General features: G+C 40.3%; 1 protein-coding gene across 10 annotated transcripts in view; it reads right to left on the bottom strand.

The window, feature by feature from the left end:
- The window catches only part of LOC149002375 (membrane protein insertion efficiency factor), a 35432-nt gene extending 20918 nt beyond the window's left edge, over positions 1-14514 (bottom strand). The window contains exons 1-7 of one of the 10 annotated variants that reach the window (XR_016170146.1): positions 14305-14514; positions 13488-13736; positions 13305-13398; positions 13167-13226; positions 12842-12985; positions 12515-12631; positions 10151-11931 (exon numbers count right to left, since the gene is read on the bottom strand). Coding sequence is in view for 6 of the 10 variants with exons in the window: in XM_089136435.1 (XP_088992561.1) it covers positions 12582-12631; positions 12842-12985; positions 13167-13226; positions 13305-13398; positions 13488-13643 (504 nt within the window). In the remaining 4 variants the exon portion in view is untranslated. Of the gene's footprint in view, positions 1-10150; positions 12632-12841; positions 12986-13166; positions 13227-13304; positions 13399-13487; positions 13737-14304 lie in introns of those variants that run through there. The other 9 variants (XR_016170145.1, XR_016170144.1, XR_016170147.1 and 6 more) reach the window with 9 other exon arrangements.
- Between the last annotated feature and the right edge of the window lie 1319 nt (positions 14515-15833).

The raw sequence follows: 15833 nt of genomic DNA, 5'->3' as shown, positions 1-15833 counted from the left end.
TGGTCGACACTGGCTCATCAGCAAATATCCTTTTGTTGGAAACTTTTTGGAAGCTTAAATTGAATGAAAAAAATGCTCGTCCCATGTGGTGTTCAATTATATGGATTCACAGGATCCTTTACCAGGCTGAGGGAACAATTAGGTTAGACCTAAGGATTGACAAACAACCCCATGACATGGTCGTCCAATCAACCTTTATAGTGGTCAGGGACCTGTCGGCGTACAACGTCATCTTTGGCCAACCAACCCTCAACACCTTAGGAGTAGTGGTATTTCCTAATCATATGAAGATGAAATTTCCGATAGAAAATTGCAATGAAGAATGCAGTTCCAACCAGAGGGCTTCTCGACAATGCTATGTCAACTACATGACAAAGAGAGCCAAAACAAGCTCTACAATGACAGTGGAAGTCAGGGATGATCGGCATGAGGAAACCATGCAAAGAGCAGAGCCAGTTGGGAAGCTTCAGAGGATAAATCTCAGTTCCAAGCTCCAGAACGGGGCATAATGATAGGCACCGAGTAGGAAGCAAACTTAAGTCAAATTGATGGAGTTTTTGAGAGAAAATTATGATGTCTTTGCCTAGTCGATAGAAGATATGCCTGTCCTTGACAGAAGGGTGGCCGAGCACTGACTATGGATTGACCCCCAAGCTCTTTTGGTCATCCAAAAAAGAAGAAACTTCTTTGTGGAGAAGCATGAGGCGATCCGAACAGATGTTCATAAACTAAGCCAATCAAGGTTTATTAAACCTATAGAATGCCCAACCTAGCTAGCCAATGTAGTGATGGTAAAGAAGGCCAATGGAAAATGGAGGATGTGCACTGATTATATCGACCTCAACAAGGCTTGTCCCAAAGATTGCTATCCACTTCTAAGGATCAACTTCTTAATAGATGCCACCACCGGCCATGAGATGCTCAGTTTCATGGATGCTTATTCTAGACGTAATTTGATTTTGGTGCATCCCGATGATGACAAATACACTACTTTCATGACTAATTGAGACAACTATTACTACAAAGTGATGCCTAATGAATTGAAGAATGCTAGGGAGACCTACCAGAGGGCAGTAAACAAGAATTTTACCGTTCAGATTAATAGGAATATGGAGATTTATGTAGATGACATGTTAGTAAAGAGCGTGTCCAAGAGAGACCACATAGCAGACTTGGCAGAACTCTTTGATGTGTTTAGAACATATTAAATGAAGTTAAACCCTGAGAAATGTGTGTTTGGAGTTTAGGCAAATATTTTGGCTTCATGGTCTCCCAGAGGGGAACTAAAGCTAATCTAGAAAAGATCAAAGCAATCCAAAACATGTAGCTCCCTAGAATTATAAAGGATATTCAGTGCCTTACTGGTCGAGTAGCAACACTAATAGATTTATTGCTCGATCAAGGGAGAAATACCTGCCCTTCTTTAAAGCTTTGAAAAATCTGTCCAACCAGTAAGAAGAAATTTGGAACGAAGAATGCTAGAGAGCCTTCAATGAATTAAAAGCAACATTGGCGAGTCCTTCGTTGCTTGTCCGGTCGATCCCGAAGAAGGAGCTTTTGCTCTACCTTGCAACATCACCCACGATTGTCAATGTCGTGCTCATCCAAGAAGAAGGTACTATTTAAAATTCTATGTACTATGTAAGTCATTTGTTGATTGATGCTAAGACCAGGTACCTAGAGGTCAACAAACAAGCCCTTCCTCTAGTAACAACTGCTTGGAAACTTCGACCATATTTTCAGTCGCATCCCATAGCTATACTGACCAACTTCCCATTGAAGAAGATTTAACACTAACCAAACCAGGCTAGTTGACTAGCCACCTAGGCGATTGAGCTTAGCGAACATCAGATCGAGTTCCAACCCTGGCTTGCCATAAAAGGCCAAGCATCGACAGACATGACCAAGAATAAACTGAGGTCATTCCTGAGTAGGTACGAAGGTGAGTACTATTTGTAAATGGCTCCAACAACGCATAAGACAGTGGGGCAAGGTTAGTTCTCAAAAGTTGAGGAGGTTTTGTGATTAAATATAACCTCCATTCTAAATTTAGATCCTCTTAACAATGAAGTTGAATATGAAGCACTGCTTGTCGGACTCAAATTTGCTACAACATTGGGCATCCAAAACTTAGAAGTTAAAAGCGATTATCAATTGGCTGTGAATAGGTGAAAGGAGTATATGAGGCAAAAGAGAAGAGAATGGGTTGGTTGATCAACACAGACACCATTTTGTAGATCTACTGGTAAGGCAAGTACCCAGGGTAGAAAATGACTAGGCAAACACATTGTCTCACTTGGCCATAGAAGAGTTGGACATTTTAGAACTAGTGATCTATTTGGAAGAATTAAAGAATCTTATGTGATTGACTAGATACAGATAGACGATGAATAGGGATGGATGGAACCTTCGCTTTTTAGAGCATGATCGACTCATTGAGAACAAGAATTAAGTTCGAACTATTCAACATGTTGCTTGGTATACGATCAAAGGTGGCTTGCGCTACAAAAAGTCGGTCACTCGACCACTTCTCCTGTATCTGGGCTTCCTTGAAGCCAAAAAGGTTTTACGAAAAATACATGAAGGAACTTATGGAGCACATATAGGTGCTAGAACTGTTAAATCTAGCCCTAGCCTAACCCTGACCCTGACCCGGGATCCTTGATGTTTGTAAGTCCGAAGACCCGAAGTGGAGGAAGGAGAGATCTGTGGGCCCTCTCAGTAGAAGACATGGTGTTTGATTCCGAACCCATGGACATTGATGATGGTGCCCCATACTTGTATGCATTGTCAGTGTTTGATAAGAAGCTGCACCTTGAAGAGGGGAAATTAGTTGACGTACCTAATGCACTTCCGGACTTGATTCGAAGGTAATTCTCTGACCTAGACTTGTTGTTTAAGCTATAGGAGAAAGCCCAAGTGAATTGAGTTGATCTGACCTTCCATTTTCCTGTCTGAAGTTGTTGTTCTTGCTTGGTCGACTGCTTGGTCCACTGGGCCAGTCGACCTGCTGGTTATTAAATACGAAAATTATGATTTTGTATTATTTTATGCCCTACTTAAGGGAACCTCATAGTTAGAACCCTATTATATTCCTAGAGCCTCTTGAGAATGTGGAAAGAGCCTCTTGAGACCTCTCCTTGGTAGTGGTGAAGTATTCTTACAACAATCATAGTCTCTTTTCTCAAATTTCTTCTACAAGGTATGTAATCTCTCATTCTCTCTCTAATCTACTCCCATCTTCTCTTTCTTGCTGTTGAGACTATGAAGATGGTGCTGCAACCTTGCAACCACCTTTTCTTATGTTCTCTCCTTGCATTTATATAAACCCCTCACAATCCATCAATGTTATGCCCCCTATATTGATTCTTAACCTTGCATTCTCATGATTTTCTTCATAGCAACATGATTTCATCTCCTAAACTGATTTCTATAGTACGCTAGGTCTGATTTCATGTTAGTAATTGATTCTAATCTATTGTTCATCATTCCCTTAGGGCCTGTTTGGTTACATGAATCTAGAGATTTCAAATCTCTAGATTCATAAATGGGAGATTCATACCTGTTTGGTTGTGTGAATCCTTAGATTCATGAAATCTAGAGATTCATTTTTTTACACTAAAAATGTGAACTTGTAGATTTATGGGTATGAGATGAAGTCCAGAGATTTCACCCCTACTATAAAAGTGTTAAATATTTGAACCATAACTCCATAAATGTTATTTTAGAATGAATCTATAGATTTCATTCCAAAGATTCAGGCTAACCAAACAGTTAATTTTATGAACCATGACTCCATAGATTTGAAATTTATATATTTGAAATCTTTAGATTTTTGAAATCTTCAAACTCAAGTAACCAAACAGGCCCTTAATTGATTCCCTAATGTTCCTTGCATTCGCATTTGATTTCATTGAAGAACATGATGTTTAGCATTTAGAAGCTAGGGTTTCAATTTGGGAATTCTTAATTTGACAATTGATTGATGTTAAATCTTTGCTAGATAGTCTTCATTTATTGTTCCTAACATTCCTTTCAAATTTCGGAGTGATCTGAATCTCGGAAGCTAGGTTTCGGATAAGAAATCTCATTCAGCCCCGTTACTGTTCACTTGGTTGACTGCTTGTCAGTCAACTAGCCAGTCGACCAGCTGAACACAGCTTTGATGTATTTGTCCGATTTGATCCGTTTGACCTCCAATTTGCTTGATTCTTCTTCTGATATTGCATCTATGATTGTCTAGGGTGCAAGTACTAATCTTGCGACCATTCTAATTGATCTTTGGATTATCTTCAATTCGATTTAAGGTAACGACGGTTGTTATCATAATTACACGGATTATGAGAATCTTGCCTCTGTGTTGGAAACTTAGTAGATTCACCTTCTTTGTTGTATTATTAACATCATATGACTGCTGCATGTACTTCAAGACAGTAGTACCATGTTTATATATTCTTTTGTTATCATGATTATTCATTCTTATTAATTACATATGTGATTGATCATGTTATGATATATCTTTCGATATGATGAAGTATCAATTATGATATGATGGAATTGTGAATGTGATTGGATATGTATGATTTGGCATTGAGGAATGTCCTATTGACATTTCTGTCCTTTGACATCAGAGGGAATAGTATGTGATGTTTACGATGATGCCCATTGACACTTTCTCGGATTATTGGATGTCATACATAGGATTTGTCTAGTGGTGTTGGTTAGGATGTCCTTGTTGTATCAGACCCGAATTGAAAGGGTATTGAGACCGAACGACCCGTGGTAGCAATGTGGATTTGTGGGCGCTCAAGACTGGTGAGTCATATCCATGAGAGGACATAGATCACATTGCGGATACTCGTTAGAGGCCATTTATTGGTAGGGTTGCAAATAGTTAGACTTGGGCTCACGGGCAATCAAGACCGATAACCATCCGTGAGAGGATATGAGAGCTTCCCGTCTATTATTTGTGGATGACCAATAGGGTTGATGAGTCCGTAGTCCGAGTTGGTTGTAGCCATAGGATACGTGACTCTAGTGTGAAGGATACTGAACCGAGTTGGTTGTAGCCATAGGGGAAGTATCTGGATCTGACTTGATACGATTGAGTATATGATTTGCATTGGGCTAGGCTTTACCGTGACATGCGCCAATACTTATACCAAATGGTGATGTGAGAGAGCGGTGACTTAAACCCCAGCCATGGATTGTCCTGAGGGATGTAAGACCCATTACCTACCGGAGCCGAGTGACTGGACTTACCTAAGAAAGTATGGTTCTATGACTTAAAGCATGTCTGCCATAGAGACTAGCATACATAGAGTTAGATTCATACATGCATCGTCTATTTCATATCATCTTACATCATGTTATGTTTTGTATCATGTATCTATGTTATTCTGGAATAACTTGCCTTGCTGAGTTCTTTCGAACTCATTCATTTTTGTGCAAATGTTTTGTTAGACTATCCTGCAGGAATCGGGGATATTGATGGTCAATTCTATGAAGCGCCCTTTGATGAAACACACTACCATCAAGGTGCTAGCGATCACGAAGACTACGGTGAAGATCCCTCATTGGATTATGCTGTCTACCAGGACTAGATCTTCTCAGGAGCGGATTCGGCCATGTCTAGTGTCTTTGGTTGATGTTTTTAGGATATTTTGTATAAGACTGAAGAAACATTAGTTTAGATGTTTATCCCTTTATTTCTCTCTTTTGAGACTTGGATTGTAAACCTTAACTATTATTCGAACTACTTTCCGTTGCGATTTAGGGAGTGATTTCCGCTCTCTCTTCATTTTGATTATATATACATTGATATCATTTATTTCCGTACTCTGATTATGTTGTCTCTCTTAATCTTGTCTTAATCGCATTGTTTATGTGTTATTACATGGATTATATTTGTTCAAAATTATGTTATCGTGTATGTGGGAGGCATGGTTCCTCGATACTTGATTTTCGGGGCTGTGGATCACATATCCGGGTATGCCAGGTAGGGTATCGGCTGGGTGGATGTGACAAGAACCCTAGCAGATAAAGCCCTAAAACAATGTTACTTTTGACCTACCATGCAGGAGGATGCTCAAAAGATGTGACAAATGCTATGCACACGCCATAGTACCTCACAGTCTAGCAGTGCCACTGACATCAGTTCCATGTCCCACAACTTTTGCAATGTGGGGAATCAACTTGGTTGGAAAATTACCAAAAGATTCAGATGGAAGAGAATACCTGGTGGTCGTAGTTGATTACTTTGCAAAGTGGGTTGAAGCAAAGCCTCTAGCAACTATAACTACTGCACAAGTGAAACGCTTCATTACACACAACATCATATATAGATTTAGTGTTCCTAAAATTATTGTGACCGACCATGGGAAGCAGTTTGAGAGCCCGACTTTTGAAAGGTTTTGCAAAGACCAAGGCATTGAGTATCATGTCTTCAATAGCCTACCCCTAGAGTAATGGACAAGTTGAAGTCACCAATCGTATCATGCTTGACAGGTTGAAGAATAGGCTCGACTAGCTAAATGAAATATGGGTCGACAAGCTCCCAAGTGTATTATGGTTGTACCGAATAATGCAACGGATGACCATTGGAGAAACTCTCTTTCGACTTGCCTACAGAGCAAAAGCATGAGTACTAGTTGAAGTGCAAGCCGGTTCTTAAAGAAATATAATTTAATAAAGAAGCAAATATGGAAGGCATGAAGCCTAGTATAGACTTGATTGATGAAGTCAGACAAGGCTCAATATCACCTAGAGGAGTACTAATGACATTTTGTGTGGCCTACTACAATGCGAAAGGAAGAATGAGACAATATTTCCAAGCGACTTATTTCTTCCTCGAACAGCAGCCTCAGATCCGACCAACCAAGATAAACTAGTATCAAATAGGGAAGCTCATACATTATCATCTATCATGTCGGACCAGGCGCATATCACCTACGTGATCCAGAGACTAGACAAGAGATTCCTCAGTCATGGAACTCAAGCAACCTCAGAAAGTATTATCTATGATGAGATCCAATTTTTTTCTTCCAACTTGTTTTTTTTTCTTGCTTGAATAGTTTGTATGAAAGCTTTGTAAAGGGCTAAGCCTGAATTTTGACATTTCTCGTTCATTATTTGGGAATGTGACTTACAAGCACCAATGCAAATTACTTAAAGATTTGTCTTCACAATTGGAATTTTTTGACTGACCACTATATACTTCGCTTTTTGACCAATAGTCTATAAGATGAGAATGGTCCTCATCGTTAAATCCAAACAGCTTCAAGGAAAGGCACCCATGAATCACCCAATTGTGTTATGAATACATTTAATAATGAATACATTCAAGAAAATCTCAAAGAAAGTAAGGGCTACTCGAAGGTCACTCCTGGACACTAGCTTGATAATCTCCATCCTCCTTGCCCTCCTCGTCACCAGTGGAGCCTTCTTCATCTGACTAGTTTTTTTCCTCCTCCTGCTCGGTTGCTCCATTGACCTTTCTGACGGTTTGTGAGATGCTTGATGCACCAACTTCTAATCTCCTCATGGGCCGGCTCTTAGTTGGAGTCCAAAAAATCCCACTTCCACCCCTTGAGGCTTCAAAAATCAAGGAAGGCCTTCACACCATTTTGGTTGGGGAACCTTGAGGTCGTCATAGATCTCAGGGTCCATGAAGTCCTTGAACTTCCCAAAATTCAAATCTTTGAATTCTCCAATAATGTTCGAGAAGATTAATCGCCAAACATACTGGAATCCTAGCGTAGCCACCTTAGCCATGAACTTTCGGCACTTCTTCATCCTAACCCACCTTTTTATCACTTAGTGACAGAGCTTGTAGGATAGGTCCTCAAAGGTGGTCAGAACTCTTTCTTCAAGCAACTAGGTGAGTTGGGCAACCTCCCATCAGATACTAGAAGTTTCGCTAGCAATCCAGTAGCTTCACTTTCTTTGTCGGCAAGAGTTCGTTCTTTGACGACCAAGGTGACTTTTGTCTCCTCTAATTGAACTTGAAGCGAGTTCTTCTCTCCCATAATCGCCTCCTTTCATCCCCGAAGAGCAGCAAACTCTTTAACCATTTCCTCCTCCTGAGCAATCCTTTTATCTTTGGTTGAGTAAGGCTGGCCAATTCTGCTTCCTAGTCTTTCAGACGTTGTCGTAACTATTGCACGGCTAGGAAGTCCTCCCGAGCATTGCACATACTTTTGCCTAGAGACTGTACAAGAGCATAAACCATCCTAGGCAAAGAAAGTCGACCATTAGGAGTTTGAAAAAAGGGCCTAAGAGCTGAACACATGTTGACGAACATACCTTACTGTAATATTGTGAGACTAAAGATGTCCTAAGACACACAAGTATTGTAGGTTGGCCGGAAGGAGAGCACCTTGCAACCAGTCATTAGCAATTGTAGACCCATCCTAGTCATTGAAGACCGAGGACTCACTTGTAAGTGACCAGTCTGGTCGAAGAATGGGAAGCTCATGTGCAAGGCAACCAGAAGATGAAGAGGGGGCCTAAACGAGTAAAAAAATGTGGTTGGAACCACTGAACTTTTGATATGTGGATCACTGGGAGGCTCATTGATTGGGTGCTCCTCGACGACCAGCCTGCTTGGTCAACTCGCTCCCCCTGCCTTCTCGCTCGATTTGGGGGGCTAGTTTAGAAGAAGCTTCAAACGTTGCCCTTCCCCTCTTTGATGGCTAAGGTTCAGTTTTCTCTTAGAAGAAGCTGCACGGGAGGCTCGACCTTTGTTTGGCTTGGTCAGATGGTGGGCCTCCATGTCTTTGAAGTCTCTCTAAATGGTGGCTTCTTCAAATTCTTCAGCTCCTAGCAGCACTACATTTGTGAAACCGACCAAGAATAGTTAAGGAAATCCAAGGAACAACAAATCAAATGGGACAACCAAGTAAGAAAACTCACTAGGAAGGAACCCCCAGAACTGCAACATACTTTAGTACTCGGGGCAATAGCCTTTGGCTGCTCGAAAGTTTCAATCCCGAGTAGGAATTTTGAGGATATGGTCCTTAGCATCCTGCTCGTAACTTTTCAATTTCGGGAAACTATTCAACCCCTTTGCAGGGCTGTTCAACCTAGCGATCAAAAAAGGTGGATTGGGTGGATGGACGAAGACATATCTGGGATGTCACCCCCTGGTGTTCTAGGGGAGTGTCCGATTGCCGATTAAGTTATCCTCCCAGCCCCACTAGGAGGAAGTCCTCTTGGATGCATAGAACCAATGATCCTACTCTTTTTTCTTGGCCATGAAGAAGTGTAAAAACAATGCCAGGGAGGATTGCAACCTCTTTGGGTTGGCAAAAACCCCCAAAAACAAATGATTCGCTAGCTGTTTGGCATTAGCATGCCCGAACACATTTGGAAATGGTTAAGGACTTCCACAAAAACTGGTTGAACAGGAAATCAAAACCTACTTTTAAGGACATTTTTGTATATGGCAACCTTGTCGGGAGGGAGCGTGTCGGCACGTTCCTACTCAGATGGCAAACAGAGGAAATACTTGGCAGGAATGCCATACGAGCTTGGATGTATTCCAAGTCCTCCTTGGTCATCTCAAATGGATGAAATTTGGGTCTTGAGGTGCTAAAATCAAAGTCGATGTGAGCGGAGTTATAGGGTTTCTCTCGCTCTACATCAAGCTCCTCGGCTGAGAGGCTATCTTTCCACCTTTTTCTCTCAGCTTTATAACGAGCTTGAGTACTTAAGAGTTTTTCCTCCTCAATCACCGGCCAACGAAGGTTAGGAACACAGAGCATGGTCGGATTCCTCATATTCATTACCCCTTGAATCATGAATAGACAGTGACACAAGAGGCTCGACATTCCAAACACCCTCTCTTGGGTGACTAGGAGCATCAGTTTGTTCACTCACTTTGTCATTGCCAGTGGCAAATTCTTAGCGGTCAAAATGCAAAGAAGACTTGGGGGGCTTTGAAGCAACCGTCTTCACCCTCATCTTTCCAATAACTTGGGCAAATGGTTTAGGTTATTAGGAGGGCGGGAGAGGGGGTTTTCCTAATGGAGAAGAAGGACAAAGACCACATGCAAATAGCATAGAAGAAGAAAAACAAAAAACAAAAAACAAAAGAAAGAGAAAGAGAATACAACCATCATCATCATAGGAAAAAACAATGGCAGAAAATAACTAAACAAAGGAAAAGGAAGAAGATGACACATTGTTTTTGTCGCAAAGGAAAGGAGGAAACCTTGAAGATGGATTGCAAGAAGAAAATTTTGCCTAGGGTTCTCTGGAACACTCACGCGAAGAAGACGAAGTACAAATGAAATGAAAAAGAAAGTAACTTACAACCCTCCATTTATATAGGAGTGTAGATCCATATCCGATGGTCCAGATCAAGCTCATCGTAGCGGTTGAGAGCCAAAGAAAGGTGGATGCTAATCTAATGGACTAGGAGCGGTCCATCTAAACAGCTGGGATTACAAGACCTTTCATTTGAAGGGGGCCACGTGGCAGCCCTAGGAGAACCCTCAACAAACGTAAGGCCGTTTGCGTGCACAATAGTCACACATTACGATCAATGCGACTGTCGCACTGCTTGAGACAAGACATAGGAATGAGTAAGTCCCATAGTTTGACCACCACATTCTCAAACTTAGGACTGAGGGGCTTGTGATATGGTCGACCATAAATGAACCGAACGAACTAGGGCCAACCATGAACAGAACTGCTAGACCAAACCTTGGTCGGATTGTGGCCAACCCAAGCAACATGTTGTGCACACCAAGCAACGTACATTGGTAGAACTATAATTAACCTTCCCAAGATCCTTGAACAACAATCCTAATCGAGCAAGGAAGGAGAGGTTTTTGAAGAGACCAACAAGGACTCTACCATTGATTAGTATAGAAACCCCCCAAATCGTACGACCAGGTAACTCCTGAACACCTATATAAGCGTGGCTTATTAACACAACTAGGTATGGACACTTTTAGTATTCTACCTAGCATTGAGAACTTTGCAACTTGTGTTCTACCTCTAAGACTGTGCACATTCACTGACTTGATCATCGAAGGCGTTCCTCGCTTAACCAGGTCGAGCATGTTGTTTTGTAGGTTAGATCAGCTTGCACTGATGAACAAGTTTTTGGAGCAATAATTACATACTCCCCACTAAATGCAACAACAACAACAGGTCTAGTGCCATTCAAATACTAAAAGATTGAACTATCGAATTCTCCACAAATCGTCCTCCTTGTGTGAATCTCTTGAAGAACATCATGGGAGGGAACATAAAGAAAAAGTAGGTAATGAAACACTTAAGAGACATTGTTATTGGCAAAAAGATAAAATATCTAAATGCACAAAAAATAGCAAGAGGAATATTCATGGATAGTGTGGTACAGATCACCCCATAAAATTTATAAAGAATCTAAAAAAGTATATCTTAATTTATTTAAGCTTCAAAATACATTTTATAATTGTCATCTAATTTTTATTTGGGTAAGAACCAATCTACAAAAGCTCAAGAGCAACACGAGGAAGATGAATTACATGGTTCCACCAACTACATAGTGTGTAACAGTCAAATGTCATACTCTTGGAGGACAATGCCTTCCTAGTAGAGAATTTGTAACATGGTTTGTTTTTCTATGGATAAAAGAAAACTTACAAGTGTGATATTGGTGAGCAATGTAAGCTTTCCTGTGATGATTGCGTCATGGCTGAACGGAATTGCGTGGGTAGGATGGTTAGTGTAAGTCATAACCTCTTTAATTGTCAAACTCCACCTCTGCTTCGTCAAGGTCCATATTGAGTGCCTCCAGCAGACTTGTTCAAGTGGTCGAGGTTTCTACCATCATGCTATTGTTGAACTGTTCTAGGACCTATTTTGCCATAAGGATGTCATTCGCGCTACTCCTGATCAGAATGCCTGGGTCACCTTACCTGGTGCCATCCTTGTAAGCTGCATGGCAAACGATTTTGGCATGTAAACATGACTGGGAGGGCATGAGGCATTCAGAATGACCTGCTGCATTGCACTACAAGCTTTGTGTTGACGATATTGTTCTGCAGCTCCTTAAAATGCTCTGGGTGCAGTGGTTATCACTTCTTCTGGACTACCTATAAATAAGTTACCTAATACTTGACCATATTTATAGAAGGAACATTAAAGATCCCATTTTCATTTAATGTCCAACTCTAGAAGGCAGTTAAATTAAAAAATCCAAATGATATCTTATTGGTTACACTGACATAACATCGAAAAATATTGGGCAAGGAAAGAGACATTAAGCTTAAGAATAATAGGGATTTTCATTGTGAATAGCAAGCAAGATTACGAGTGTAGAGAATCCCAAGTTTCTAACATATTCATGATCATTACGACATACTTGAGTGTTCCTATTTCTTCTCCAGCAAGAGACTGAGGAAGTCATCAGATTTGTAGGCCTACTCATGGAATGCTTTCTAAAACTCAATAATAAGGTATATAAGAATTTGAAATTTAGTCTGTATAAGAAGAATATGAACCAAGATGATGTACTTACAGTAAAGAGGTCAAAAAAATTAATCAGCCAATAATCAGAATTGAAATGTCAAGATATCAAAACACTTTCATTGTTCTGGCTCATCAAACCATCGTGGAGGATCAAATCCAGACCCACCTGAAAATTTTAAAGGATAGTCCTTATTTAGAATTTCTAAGCCTTATCTGTGTTAAAGTAGCCTGAGAAGCTGCAATATCCAACTTTAGTAAGAAATAAAATCAGAAAACAAGCAAAAATTGGACTTGAGAACAGACATAATCCAAATTCTATGCACATCAGTTGGTTCCAAGGAAGTGTTTTAATTCAATTGAAGGAAATGGAGATTACCAAGCGGGTTGCAACGACAGAGACGCCAAGTTGTCAAGATCGTTCCCTTTACTACCCCATACCTTTTGTATGCTTCCATGGAATATTCACTGCAAGTTGGTACATAGCGGCAACTATTTGGCAACAGTGGAGAGATCTCCCCTGCTTTCAGAACAATGTAGGATCCCTCATTTTTACTTATATTTATTTGTAAAAGATTTACTTACAACTTGAGAAATGTCTTATGAAACATTTTCTAAATTAATTTTTTTATCTCAAATGGGGAAAAGAAAAAAAGAAAAATAAAAAGTTGAAAATGGTGTGGGAGAGGGGGTGGAGCACTCACTTTTGTAGAACCTCAGCATACATAGTGCAGTTTTTACCCCCAAATTCTGCACTTCCTCCTCTGGGAGAAGAAAGAGATTCTTGATAAGTAAATTTTACACAAGGAATATAAGGAGAAGGAAAAGAAAATGTAAGGCACCTTGAGAGGCATTCTGAGTTGAATCCTTTTCAAACCCGCTGACAATAAAGGCTAGTCGCCTTCGGTCAGGAATCTGTGGGTCGGGGACAAGGCACTGACAGAAAATTTAATTGACTAGTATAACAATGCATGAAGGAGACCAATAGTTGAAAACTGACAGGTAGAATCCATAGAGAAAATTACCTTTGAAAGACAACCCAGGTTTTTCAGGCAAATGCAGAAACTTGTTCCTTTCCTGGGTGATTTGAGAAAACATAAACTTGGTCTTCCATTATGATTTGTAGCAAGAACAAAAGGCTTTTGACAATTCAGGGACTGGGAGGAAACAAGAGCCATCATCTGAACTGTATACTTATATAAAGCACCACAGAAGCCTATCCAGAGCTATGCAGAACCTTGTATTTTCCAATCTAAAACATTCCCCTAAACAAACTGTTAGAAGACTGAGTAAATACCATTACAAAATTAACGAAAGAATCAGAGGATTAGAAAGACTTGCGTATTACCGATGGTATATAGTTATCTAGTTTGACATGAAGTAATTACCCTAAAAAACGAATACCTCATCAACAACATGTCTGGTCCTGATACCGCGTATAAGATATAATCAAGACACACATCAATTGAATCAATTTGGATACTTTTCTGGTCTTAACATGTGAATCAAAAGAGTATACTTACTCTAAGCAGTAGATATTGTAGTTTAGTGTGAGAAGAAAAGAAGCTGAAAATATCGATGCCCAACTAGAAATCAGAAGAATACGGTAAAGTGTTTTAACCATCAAGCAAATACTAATCCTCAATGGATCAAACTACTACAAACAACGCCAATATAAATTAAATATAAAAATTATACACTGGAGATTCATAAATAAAAAATACCGTAAATAAAAAGCGCAGTTTTGGAATCTATTTGAAGGAAAATTAGTGTTTAAAGTTCTTAACAGAAAACTTCTGAAACAGAACAGAAAAGGAAAGTCCGGAAAGTTGGATGCCTTACCGGGTTTCAATAAATAAAATTCTAGGTTTAGCTCGTGGGTGAAGCTCAAGTCAGTTTCCACGGTTAAACGAGCGGAGAGAGGTGGCACTGAAACTATTTTCCACTTCTGGCTTCTGAGCGGTCGGTGCGGAAGAGTGGGTGGCGATGAGAGAAGACCCCAAATGAAAATCCTTTCCCTGTCGTCTATTCATTCATTTGCGATCCACGCGCTCCTGGAACTGTTTGTTTGTCTTATTTTTATTTATTTTTTATTATTTTTTAAAGGGGATCATGGAACTGGGGTGTGTGGTTGTTGGTTTTTTGTTCGTCTGCGCACTGCTGTGAGATCGACACCTAGCATATTGAAATCGGACGGCCATTATTAAAAATGTTGGGTGTTATTGTAATTTTGAAATTTATTTTACACATGAGATTTTAAACTTTCTATACATTCAAAACCACTTATCAGAATTGATGAAAGCCTTCCTCAAGCCTTCCTCTTGTCAAATTCAAAACCCTTGAATGCACAATAGATTTTGTTGATCAAACCCCTCTTATTCTTCGAGTTACCTACCTTCCTGCGATTTTATTTTGGATTAAATAACACATTTTATCATTACCGTGACAAAATTGACCTTTTCAAGAAAATTTGGGAATCCCAAATCGTAGGAATACTGTGATAAACTACTCCTTCTCAGGAGACAGCAACGGCAACAACGACCAAATACTCTCGTATTCAAGGGTGTCAATCAAGACCATCACAACCAGTTTAGTCAGCAATTTGCTCTAAGTTCCAGAGAAGCCCATCTTTGATTCTTCTCCAACTCGACTCGATTGAGGTATGATGCACGTATGCTTAAGAAAAATTAAAAAGGGAAAATGTTTCTCCTATGCTTGCTATTATAATTATTATTGTTGTGTCTTGAACTTCTTCGAGAGCCGGATATTGAGATGACCACCTTAAGAGCTCTCCAACCAAGTCGGAATAACTGGGATGCCTGCACACACAAAGAAAGCAAGAACGGTCCGGCCTAGTTTTGGCCGGGGAACCGCCTCCGACGCTCAAGTCAGCCTAGGCAACAATAATGGTTCTTTGAGAGAGTTCTCAAGAACGTAATGAGTAAGTACTCAGATGAAAGTTCTCCTCCCCTTTCTCCATGTAGGAGGTAGGTTTATATAGAAGTTACCTGGAGGCGGCGATTCCTTAAATTCCGGATCGATAGTTGAGGAGTGAGTGGAGTAGTGGAATAACGGCTCCTTCTTTGTCGCACCTGATAACGCCGTTATGCTGACTCACCTCCCCAATTCTCGGAATAGATATGCTGAGTGTTCATGCGTAACTAACTCTTCTTGACTTAGTCAAGAGAGTCTTCTGAGAAATACTAGAGTTGGATATAGATGTATATTTTTCCCAAGTGTGGCACTTCTCCAACGAATAAATGAACCTGCCCAAGAGGGAGGTGTCTCTCCCGAATGAGGCCCTCGGGACCTTCTTTAGGGATGAGGTGAGCCATCCCACATGGGAGGTGTCTCTCCCGAATGAGGCCCTC

Source organism: Hakea prostrata, chromosome 10, assembly GCF_041222555.1.
Source record: "Hakea prostrata isolate BN-2017 chromosome 10, UWA_Hpros_2, whole genome shotgun sequence".
NCBI lineage: Eukaryota > Viridiplantae > Streptophyta > Magnoliopsida > Proteales > Proteaceae > Hakea > Hakea prostrata.
This window is presented reverse-complemented; position numbering and strand designations above follow the sequence as displayed.